General features: G+C 40.6%; 2 protein-coding genes across 2 annotated transcripts in view; one reads left to right on the top strand and one right to left on the bottom strand.

Annotated features, from left to right (window-relative positions):
- LOC138968860 (uncharacterized) overlaps window positions 1–12590 on the top strand; it is a 510049-nt gene that overhangs the window by 90013 nt on the left and 407446 nt on the right. The gene's annotated exons all lie outside the window — the stretch shown is intronic.
- Window positions 7–12590, bottom strand: part of LOC138968849 (tyrosine-protein kinase Btk-like) — a 38087-nt gene continuing 25503 nt past the window's right edge. Inside the window, exons 13-18 of the mRNA XM_070341510.1 lie at window positions 10424–10527; window positions 9931–10019; window positions 9498–9696; window positions 8079–8197; window positions 7198–7358; window positions 7–6276 (exon numbers count right to left, since the gene is read on the bottom strand). Of these exons, the coding sequence (XP_070197611.1) occupies window positions 6190–6276; window positions 7198–7358; window positions 8079–8197; window positions 9498–9696; window positions 9931–10019; window positions 10424–10527 (759 nt within the window). The 3' untranslated portion in view covers window positions 7–6189. The remainder of the gene's footprint in view (window positions 6277–7197; window positions 7359–8078; window positions 8198–9497; window positions 9697–9930; window positions 10020–10423; window positions 10528–12590) is intronic.

The following is a 12590-nucleotide window of genomic DNA, read 5'->3' as shown; positions in this document are numbered from 1 at the left end:
TACACACACACTGACAAACACTCACACTCACCATCGCACATACACACACACTCACTAAAACACACACACACACACACACACACACACACACTGTCAAGGAGGCAGAGAAACTCAATGTGAGGAGAAGGAGGGGTGGAAGGAGGTGGGGGAGAGAGAGAGAGAGAGAGAGAGAGAGAGAGTGAGAGAGAGAGAGAGAGAGCCGCGCTCGGACTACTGTGGCGAAGTTACTGTGGCGAAGTTACCGGGACCGGTGACGAATCTACCGTGTGACGAACTTACTGGTAGCCAAATAAAACACCCCAGCGCCTGTGAACCATAATATAATGTATATCCTTACGAAACATCTGAAAAAAATGTTGGGATCATGTGAATTTGTTTAAAATTGGCTCCAACAGATCCAAAGTAAAAAAAATAATTATAAAAAAATACTCACAATACTAGGTAAAAAAAAATAAAAACATGTTGTTTCACAAACAATTGAAAAAACCCATTTCATTGAAGATAACGATATGACAGTGTAAAAATTGAAGATAACGATATGACTGTAAAAATTGTATTCTATTGATACCGAAGAGCCAAATACAATATAAAACCACTGTCACCACAACACACAGAGTCGTTTAAAGCCTAGGTTGATTGTACTGCATGATCCATTGATACTGTACTGCAGCTTCTACTTCACGTCATTAAAGGCGCACTCTTTCTTGTGTAAACTCACATTCTCAGATCTGATGAGATTAGGACAAGACCATCCCTCCACTTGGATCTGATGCGATTAGGACAAGACCATCCCTCCACTTGGACCTGATGAGATTAGGACAAGACCATCCCTCCACTTGGATCTGATGAGATTAGGACAAGACCATCCCTCCACTTGGATCTGATGCGATTAGGACAAGACCATCCCTCCACTTGGATCTGATGCGATTAGGACAAGACCATCCCTCCACTTGGACCTGATGAGATTAGGACAAGACCATCCCTCCACTTGGATCTGATGCGATTAGGACAAGACCATCCCTCCACTTGGACCTGATGAGATTAGGACAAGACCATCCCTCCACTTGGATCTGATTCGATTAGGACAAGACCATCCCTCCACTTGGATCTGATGCGATTAGGACAAGACCATCCCTCCACTTGGACCTGATGAGATTAGGACAAGACCATCCCGCCACTTGGACCTGATGCGATTAGGACAAGACCATCCCTCCACTTGGACCTGATGAGATTAGGACAAGACCATCCCGCCACTTGGACCCATACCACACACCAACAGACTGGCTGTTTTCTGTGTACAGTGGGACTTGCTTTTATGGATTAATATTGTAAACGCCACTAGTGGGTTTTTTAAGAAATTTATTCATAGACAAAATGCTAACTCTATGCAGGAAGCAGTCAGGGTATTGGTTTTTGGTACGTGTCCAAGTGAAGGGATGGTCTTATCAGATGTAAGGCCTGATCAGATCTGAGAACGTAAGTTGAACTGTTTACACGAGAACAAGTGCGCCTTTAACCAATACTGACATTTAGCGTAACAGACTAATGGTCACACCACTTATTTCATCTCAGTTCACATCAGCGTTGTAGAAAAAGATACAAATTGTACACCATTCACTACGAAACATGAGTGAGAATTTTTAAAGGACAATGACAAACTCACAAGGACACTGATGACAACCACAATCACAAGACTCCCAAAAAGACATTTAAACTTGTGTAGTGGTTTTCTAAAGTGCACTTTGAAAAACATGTAAATGTACACTTGGAAGTATAAAAACAGCAAAGAGAGCAAATAACATGTAAAAGTAAAGTAAATGAGCAGTTGGTACAAAAATGCTGCATCTTCCAGTTATGCAAACATACATGCGTATATAAAGTGATGTCCTTTGTACAATGTATATTTAACATGTCACAAATAATATTTTTTGTTATAAGAGGACCCGGAAAGGTGATGATAAAGATGGCCCTTGGAGGGGGGGGGATGGGGGGTGGGGAGAGGGTCATTTGGGGTGGGGGTTTGTCTTGGTTATGGTAGAAATGGATGTAGGAGTGTAGGGTGGTAGAAAATGAGCAAAAACATTCAGATGTGGTCACAACAACTGTGATTCTAACACCATCACTTCCATCTTCAAATAACATCAAGAATGATCAAGCTCAACAAATGACATCAAGAATGATCAAGCTCAACAAATATGCATCAAAGGTCAGCCCATAGTCTGATATGCAAACTCAAAAAACAGTTGCAACATGAATGCATAATAATAAGTTACCATGAGCAAAGAATATGACATTATGTGTTAAACATGAATTCGAAGCAATATATATATAATACATGCATGACACATGCAAAGGAAAACGTTGATATGAATCGAATTTCAAATCAATGAGGACAAAACACTGCGTGCACCTGTGACCTTCCATGTTGCCACAAATCGAATGAACCATGACTCCATCATTAATATACGTCAACTCCATCATTAACATGTCAACACAAGAGTCCACAGTATTCACCAAACTAACTGACGCAGGATCCAGTCATTTACATTTATCCACACAACACTACACCATCTCGTTATCAAACACTGTATCTCATTCCTTCGTACGCCAAGGATCCAGTCGTTAACATATATCCACACGACGCTACACCATATGGTTTTGAAACAAACACTGTATCTCATTCCTTCGTTCGCGGAAACAACACTGAACGCACACAATATACAACAGTTTCAGGACAATGTGCATCGAGATCTGCATCCATGCCACAAAACAGCACAGAGTACAAAGGACAAGTTTGTCTTGGATACAAAATCAATGTGTGGCACAAAAGAAAACCATTCTTAATTTTTCTAATCTCCTTATTCCTGTCTCCTAGCAACCAATGTCATCCTGCAAATCATGATCCAATATTGATCGTTGATAATACAAAGTTATGGAGTTTATCTGGGAAAGGCTTGTTTACTGCTGGTTTTTATTTTCCTCTTCAGCCTCCACAAAAACACTGAATATTCAAGCAGTACTGCCTACATCTTTCCAGCAGTACTGCTTAAATCTAAGTAACACACACATGAGCATACATGTGTAAAAACATGGTGTACTTGCTGTTGATACGTATAGCGTCAGAATGCTAGCGAGTCGTAAAGAAGGGGTATACATTGTTTTATATATCCTTTTGACAGCTTTCAGCTTCCAGTAAAAACACAAAAAAAGCCTGAGAATGTTGAAATACAGTCGAACTCGCTTAAGACGAATCACTGGGGATCGGGAAATAAGATTCTAAATTTAAAATTGTTTTGTGAGTACAGTGTAATCAGTTTAACTTTATTCAGTGATCGGTTGAGCAGTCGACGCAAGGGAAGACTTTGACACATTCAAACTTCTCAAATTCCCATGATATGTCGATCTCGGGATGAGTTTAAAGATTTCGTCATAAGCATGAGTAAATTACAGACATTATGCATGCTTGGGAATCCAAAAAGTGCTCGTTATAAGCATAAATTCGTTACAAAGAATTCGTTTCAAGCATTTTCTTTAAGCATGAAGAAAGAGGTATTCAGTTGGGAACTTTAAACTAATACGTAATAAGTCAAAATTCGTAACTAGCGTGTTCATTTTAGGTGGGTTCGACTGTACTACAGTGAGATTTTATGATCACATACAATACAGTCATCTTTTTTTTACATTATTGTTGACATTAAAGCTCTGGACGATCACAAAGATGAAAACTCGCTACCATAGCAACTGACCGGAACCTGGTTTTGAGTGACCAGTACATTGAGCATAGTGACAGGGTACAAACATGACAGAAAAGCATGCACCATGTCAGACATCATCATCATCACAACACACAGACATCCTGTCTAACAAATGTTGTTTCGTTCATGGGCTGAAGTGAAACTCCCACGTTTTTTAAGGGTATGACCGTTTTTACCCCGTTATTTAGGCAGCCATACACCGCTTTCGGGGGAAGCATGCTGGGTATTTTCGTCTTTCTATAAGCCATCGAAATCTGACATGGATTACAGGAACTTTTCTGTGCGCACTTGGTCTTGTATTTGCGTGTACACACAAAGGGGGATAAGGCACTAGCAGGTCTGCACAGTAGTTGACCTGGGAGATCGGAAAAATCTCCACCCTTAACCCACCAGGCGGCCGCGGCTGGGATTTGAACTCACGACCTTCCGATTAGGAGGCTGATGGCCACTGCGCCCGTCCTGCCTAACAAATCATTTTCAAATCGCCTGCTGCAATTATCTATGTGTATTTATGAAAGGTACCGTCCTTCATGCATACACAATCATGTACGCCTACACAGGTTAAGGCTTTCACACGGAATAAGACTAAGAGCATCCTTCAACTTTCATGTGCCAACAATCAACAGCCTAGCTGTTTCCTGTGCAATGTGGGATGTTTAGGGGTAGAAATTAATTCAAAATCGATGTCAATCGGCTAAATTTAATAAGAATTTTTTTTACCAAGCTGCATAGATTGCAACCATGGTATTGATCACTGTTGTGTGTTCAGGTGAGTCCCATCAACCGATATGGCTATCTGAGACCGCCATATCTGAGACCGATGCAAGTTTGTTTCCTTTCTCAGTTGACATGGCAATCTTCATGCTTAAAACTTCATGTTTACATTTAGGTCTATCACTGTACAAAGAAGGTTCTACAAAGTTGATGTCTTTTACTTCAAATCTTCATCTCTTTCAAAAAGTAAAAAATCTTGCCCTGGGGAACATCCTGAAATAAATCCTTAAGAGTTTCTGCACTGTATGTTTGTCACAAATTTCTTCTACGTCCACAGATTTGATAAGGACGTGTTCTCTGGCACAAGGCTGATTGCATCCAAAAATGATTCCAGGTGAAAGGAAGATGTCATTCAGTGGACAAATCTGGCCAGCTCTGTGGAAGTTAACATGATTGTGTGCTTAGTAAGGACGGTAGCTTTAGAGGGAAATGCAAAACCAATTTCACCAACACTCCAGTACACTAAGATTCTGCAGAAACTGCTTGTGATCATCCAGAAGTCTATAAAGAGACGAAGTAGAGGGAAAAGAACAAGCACAGATTAGCTAAAAGCACTAAAATACTTAACTTGGCATCTTCATCGTTTTGTTGAAGCTGTGGTTCTCCTTCCCCACTTAAACACAACACTTTTCTCCTCTCACTTCCCTTAAGTCACTGCTCCTTGTAAATACGTTCAGTTGCACACACACTCTGATAAGAAGTTTGCCATTTGTCACGTTGCTGCATGCATAACCACACAGACACCTTGATATTGATGATATTGCAGAACTGTGGTACCTGTTGCAAAAAGACAACCTAAAACTGTCCTCATTTCGCAGGTGTCCTCTCATGACAGGCATCGTTTGGACAAGGTAATAGACAAAGGTGTCCTCTTGTGGGGGGTGTCCTCTCATGGCAGGTATTGTTTCAGTGGTCTGAACTGAAGCACAAGAAACCAGAGCGAAGGGTGTCCTCTCATGGGATGGGCCTGACTTGACAGGTACCATTGTACAAATCACCACGAAATAAAAAGCACAGCAATAGAATAGCACACAAACCCACCATGACCGGTGGGGGAAAAGTGACTGAAGCCCATTATCGCTGTCTTGGGCAGATATATAACTCCTCATATCAGTGCGAAGGGACATCTGTGAGTAGTCGAAAAAATGTCGTCATTATTTTCCAGTGTTTGTCAAGCTCCAAATTCCCCTTGATGTGTGCAGTATTTTGGCACCAACAAAACGTGAACGGAGGTAGGTGAAGGAAGCTCCAGTAAGTACTTGAACATGTGGGCAAGTCACACGGAAGATCGACCCGCTGAGGTTTTCAAACTCTCTCAATGACTTGAACATGTGGGCAAGTCACACGGAAGATCGACCTGCTGAGTTTTTCAAACTCTCTCAATGACTTGAACATGTGGGCAAATCACACGGAAGATCGACCTGCTGAGTTTTTCAAACCCTCTTGGTGACTTGAACATGTGGGGAAGTCACACGGAAGATCGACCCGCTGAGTTTTTCAAACTCTCTCGGTGAGACATGCGAAGATTATAAATCCCAACACTAAAAACCGATGATAGCTCCGACATAAGAAAGGCCTGCACCTGTCCCTCTCCCCTTTCCAAACACGAAGCAGTGGAAGTTGACGGCCAGGAGATTGAGGGAAGGGAGGCAAATCACAGTTAGTCTATGTGTGGGTAGTCTCCCTCTCGGTTCAGCTCCATCAACTGTTTCTGTAGCTCCACGAAACTGGGTCGCACTTCTGGTTCCTGAAAAAAGATACAACGGAAGCATCAGTAAAAGTGTGCAGGTGGAAAAGCATGTGAATAATTTGAAACAAATTAATCAACATTGTTAGAATCCCACGTTAGAAAAAAAAACCACTATTCTCCAATAAACATTTTGTTGCCCCAGGTTTTGTTATTGAAAAATGTATATAAGTTCAACAAAAAAGATTGAAGTACAGCTCATTCGCTGTCAAATATTAACAAATCTTAATCTTTCCAACAGCATTTAAAGAAGTTACAAATGTTTTTGTCAGACTCAGAATGTTTCCAAGGTAGAAATGTTTCTGTTATGTTTCCAAGTCTGAATTTGTTCTGTCAGAATGTTTCCAGGTCTGAAATCTTTCTGTTAACAAGCATAAAATCTTCCCTTTCTGGAAAAGTCAATAAGACTTTAACTTGATAGCTAACCACTTACCAGAGCTCTCCAATGCACACATTACACAACATAATTTACACAGTACTCTTCTCAGAGCCCCAAAGCCAGTGATACAGAAGACTCCTTTGTGCTCCCAACAAATGAAAAGCATGGTGTTCCTTGTCCTAGCAACCTGTAGGTGATCATGGGGGTGTTGGCGGTTTCCTTCAGCCAATTACACTCACACACACACACACACACACACGCACACAAACACAAGACCACAGACACAGACACAGACAGCGTACCTTGTCCCAGCATCTCATCATGACCTGGTAGATGATCATGGGACAGTTGGAGGGTTTGTTCACACACACACACACACACACACACACACACACACACACACACACACACACACACACACACACACACACACACACAGCGTACCTTGTCCCAGCATCTCATCATGACCTGGTAGATAATCATGGGACAGTTGGAGGGTTTGTTCACACACACACACACACACACACACACACACAGCGTACCTTGTCCCAGCATCTCATCATGACCTGGTAGATGATCATGGGACAGTTGGAGGGTTTGCTGAGACGCTTGTTCTGAGTCACCACGTAATCCACAACGTCCACATTGCGTTTGTCTCGATACGGCATTTCCCCGCAAGTGAATATCTCCCACATCAAAATTCCTGTACGCACAGAACAAGGGAAACAAACTCTCTTTACTCCTTTCAGCCCAGTCCATTTCAATCTTCAACTGCTTGTACAGTTTACAATAAGCTGAGCAATGAATGAATTGTGGAAATAGTTTGGGTGTTTATGGGTTGTAGAAGAGTTGCTTTCCCTTGTTTTTCCTTGCTTTTTCATAGAAACACTGAGGCAAGCTACATGATAAATTGTAGACTTGCCATAGTTTCTCTATGGAAACAAGATACAGCAACTCTTTCACAACCCATTCAAATTTGACAGTTATTTCCGAACATGGTCGCTTGACTTTTATTAAATTTTGTATTTTAAAATGGAAGCTAAAAAGCTGTTCTTTTATTTAACAAGTACATCAAGTACCATTAGGGATGAGATATACACTGTTAAATTGCTGCGTTAAAGATGTAAGGGGTTAAAAATGTATTTATGCTATTTGCTAAAAGGTCACCTGTGAAATGCTCTTCAAAAAGCCTGAGCCAACAACAACAAAAACAACAACAACAACCCAGTGGAGATTTATATGATTATCTACACAAAAAAATGTACACTTCAGTTACTTAACTACTGTACTGGTTTTGGAACCACAGCAATTGCACAGCAAAATAAACCAAGACCTTCAAACAAGAACATGGAGTCTGATAAGATAGGTCTGCTGTACATCCAGACACGTAACTCTAGAAGTAAAGAGAGAAAGAATTACATACCAAAGGCCCAGACGTCTGATTTGCTGGAGAATCGTGTGTACTGCAGAACCTCCGGCGGTGCCCATTTCACTGGGAACTTGGTGCCAGCAGAGCTCTGGTATTCATCATCCAGCACGTACCTTGAAGGAAATTAACTCCAAATGGTTAGGAATTTTGATGTTAAAATGTAATTTTGTTTACACATTTCCATGCATCATTTACATAGATACTTTGAACGCATTACATGTTCATGTACACATAGACTAACTTGCATAGACCTATGAGAAAGAGTATTTCATTTGGATTTCATTTTCTTATTTTAATATCCCATTGTTTGGAAACTTAACTCATAACTCATAACTCATAACATTTTATTGATCCAACAAAGGAAATTAAATTGGTCATCAGCACATATAGGTCATTAATTAATAATTATAAAAGAAGAAGAGAAGGAAATTTATAAAACCCATGATAACAAAAAAATATCTAAAGTAATATATGTACAACTACAATACCCTTTTTACTTGCACACTTGACACACCGACAGACCAACACACATGCATACATACCTACATACATACCTACATACATACCTACATACCTACATACATACATACATACATACATACATACATACATACATACACACATTCCATGTTAAAGTGTAGTTAAGAACATCACAGTAATTATATCATTGTTTGGATTAACAGATAAGTTTTTATGTAAATGATGATAACAACAATCCATAATTAACGCTATTGCACTACCAAAAGAAGAGACCAACCAAACACCAACCAATAAAACCAATCACAGTAATCATCATCAGTTATCACAGGTATCACAGTAGATTAGCCATCAGGTAGTTAGACTCAATTCGGCAAGTATAGTGTCAACACCATCACAACAGTGCTAAAGTGGGTCGCTTTCTCCAAGTAGATAAGCTACGTAGCAACAACTACTGCGTGTGTGAGTGTTTAGGTGTAATCAACAACCTGCATTTCTGCAGCATGACCGAGGTCTTCTACGTGCCAAGGCTGTCACATGATCATTATGTAAAGTTGATCTGTGTCTGTCCCAGCCTGGATTCTTCTTCTTGTGCGTCCCACACCACTATTGTGTACTTTTACATTGCTTTTTCCCTGCCATTGAGGCAGCCATACTGTGTTTCCAAACCCGCAGGGCAAGAGGAGACGAGGCCGGCCGAGAAACACCTGGCGTCATGACTTGGAGGCAGAGGTGAAACACATCAGCTACACCTGGAGACAACTGGAGAGATTGGCCCAGGATCGGAGTGCCTGGCGAGCTCTTGTTGGCGGCCTATGCCCCGGATGGGGTCAAAGGCGTAAGTAAGTAAGTAAGTAAATACTGTGTTTCCTGGGGAGTGATGGATTCTGGGCTAGACCTGCATGAGACATTAAAATGGAAAATATTTCAAATTACCTGGCCAATCCAAAGTCAGCCACCTTGATCACCGTGTTCTCCCCCACCAGGCAGTTACGAGCGGCGAGATCACGGTGGATGAACTTGCGACTCTCCAGGTACGTCATTCCTTGGGACACCTGGATGCAGATGTCCAAGAGGCGTGCAGCTTGCTGCGACAGGCGCGCCCGATGCCGCTGCAGGTAGTTATTCAACGCACCTGGAAGGAGGAGAATCATCAGGTTACAAGATACAAGATACAAGAAGTTTTATTGTCCTCATCAATACAAGGAAAAGTGGAACCCTCATTTTAAGACCGCTCCGGATACGAGGCGAGAGAGACAGACAGACAGACAGACATAGCATGCATTCACACACATGCATGCACACGCTCGCACACACACACACACACATTCACACACACACACACACACACACAAACACTAAAACTCACCATTTCTCATGAGTTCAGTGACAATGCACATGGGACGTTTTTTGGTGACTACTCCGTACAGCTGCACAAGGTTCTTGTGACTCAGTTGACTGGAATACACAAGTACGACAAATTAGTTCAAAGTCAACAAAGGCAGAGTTTAAAGCACACACACACACACACACACACACACACACACACACACACACACACACACACAAAAGACAGTCTTGTTTTTTCACATCATTGTTTTGGCCTCCTCCTTTGAAAGACCGTACACACACACACACACACACACACACACACACACACACACACACACACACACACACACACACACACACACACACAAAAGACAGTCTTGTTTTTTCACATCATTGTTTTGGCCTCCTCCTTTGAAAGACCGTACACACACACACACACACACACACACACACACACACACACACACACACACACAGACACACTGACACACACACACTTGCACACACACAAAAGACAGTTGTTATCTCACGTCATAGTTCTGGCCTCCTCTTTGAAGGAATCTTCAGACATGGTGTTTTCCTTCAACTTTTTCACGGCGACAGTCATCCCCTTGAAAAGACCCTTGTGGACACTCTGCAAGCACAAGAAAGGCTGGTCAACATCTCTAGATCAACATTTAATGTACAGTGGTACCTGCGATGAAAGGACACCCTTGGGGACCAGCCAAAAGTGTCCCGTCATTGCAGGTGGCCTGTCATGACAGGTATACTTTGGTAGAGTTAATAGAAAAAGGGACAACAGAAAATGTATTTCAAGGGAGGTGTCCTCTCATCAGAGGGTCCTCACATCGCAGGTAGTGCTGTACTCAACTGACTTTACAGCTATAGATTTTCGGAAATACCTCGGTTGGGTTTGCATGGGTTCGGAAAGAGTGAGTACCCTTGCTTTTGTGCAGACAAACATTGCCATGTGCTTCCTGTACACGTGTTTCAGACATTCGTCTATTGCAGATTGCTCATGATTTTGTAGCAAGGATGACTTGCCAAACAACGCAACAAACAAACAAACAATCAAACAAACAAACAAACAAGCAAGAATAAGATATTGTAAAGGATTTTTTTTTATTTTTATTTTTTTACTGAAAACAGACAAGTAGTACAAACCAAAATAAACAGAAAACATTATAATGTGTAAATGAATCATGTATTATGCCAGTAGAATATTTTTTGCTGCTGACACTTAAAAGAAAATAAAGTTTTAGACAATGCTTCGAAAACAGACATCTGATTCTAACAGTAGAAGTTGACTGAATTCTGGTAAGCCTGCGGTGCAATATGTTGACCCACAGTATCTTTGAATATTATCTCACCAGAAAGAGAGAGAGAGAGAGAGAGAGGGGTGGGGGATAGATAAACAGACAGATAGAAGAGACAGAGAGATAAGGACTGAAGAAACACAAGCCTTAAGTTCTAACCATCTAAAACTATGGTACATGTAGTATAAATGGTAAATGACTAAAAACAAGTTGTTAATAATGAAACAAACAGAAAAATTAAACAAACAAATAAACACAAAGAAAACAGCCAGAGAAAACCTAAAAATATTACTGAGATTTTGTTTAAAAGAAATGTTGAGGAAGAAACCAAACAAATACCGGTAAAACAAAATCACCAAGGGAACCCAAATTTACACAATGGTTTCCATGGTCCACACGTGAAAACAACCACCTGGCAACCAAATGAATCGAGAACACAAAAGGCCTGAATTCAAAGCCTGACAAGCTGTTGTACCTGTTAAATCGTAAGAAAAACATAAAGGGAAAAACCGAGAAAAGGACAGGATATTGATAAACATGTTTCATAAAAACTGCTAGACTAACCACCAAAAAAAAAAAGATAAACAATAATACAGCAAAACATAATCAAAAGATAACCCATTTAACAAATGAAATAAATGTCTCAAAACAAAAAAACATTGCCCATAATTTTTTTGGATATCAGCAGAAAAGTTAGTAAAAGGATTCCAATTCTGATTTTAACCATGGAGATCTGTGTTTGGAAGAATTGTCTCGCATAATAATAGTAATCAAAGGGTACTGAAAATTCAGTACAAAAAAAACAAACCCATCTGAACTGATGGAATGAAGGCATACCAGAATCTGCTGAAAAAGAAGTAGAGAGTGGCTTAAATCTGGGTCTAGCTGGACCCCTGTATTTTATTCTAGACTTGTGTAGGAGAGAATCATATCTGAACCATAGTTCCCACAAAGTAAAGGGCAATTTTTTGTTAAACATAATTGCTTTCATCTTGTGTGGTAGAAAACATGATAACAGGTTTGAGGGAGGTATCTTGAAAGCATGAAATCAAATGTAAATCTGTTTATTGAACAACTTATTTACTTACACAAGATTCATCCTCTGAAAGTATAATAAACATCCCAGCACTATTAGTTACAACTTCAATCAATCAATCAATATGAGGCTTATATCGCGCGTATTCCGTGGGTAGTTCTAAGCGCAGGGATTTATTTTTTTATTTCTTATTTTTTTATTTTATGCAATTTATATCGCGCACATATTCAAGGCGCAGGGATTTATTTATGCCGTGTGAGATGGAATTTTGTACACAATACATCACGCATTCACATCGGCCAGCAGATCGCAGCCATTTCGGCGCATATCCTACTTTTCACGGCC

Source organism: Littorina saxatilis, linkage group LG6 (assembly GCF_037325665.1).
Source record: "Littorina saxatilis isolate snail1 linkage group LG6, US_GU_Lsax_2.0, whole genome shotgun sequence".
Taxonomy (NCBI): Eukaryota; Metazoa; Mollusca; class Gastropoda; order Littorinimorpha; family Littorinidae; genus Littorina; species Littorina saxatilis.
This window is presented reverse-complemented; position numbering and strand designations above follow the sequence as displayed.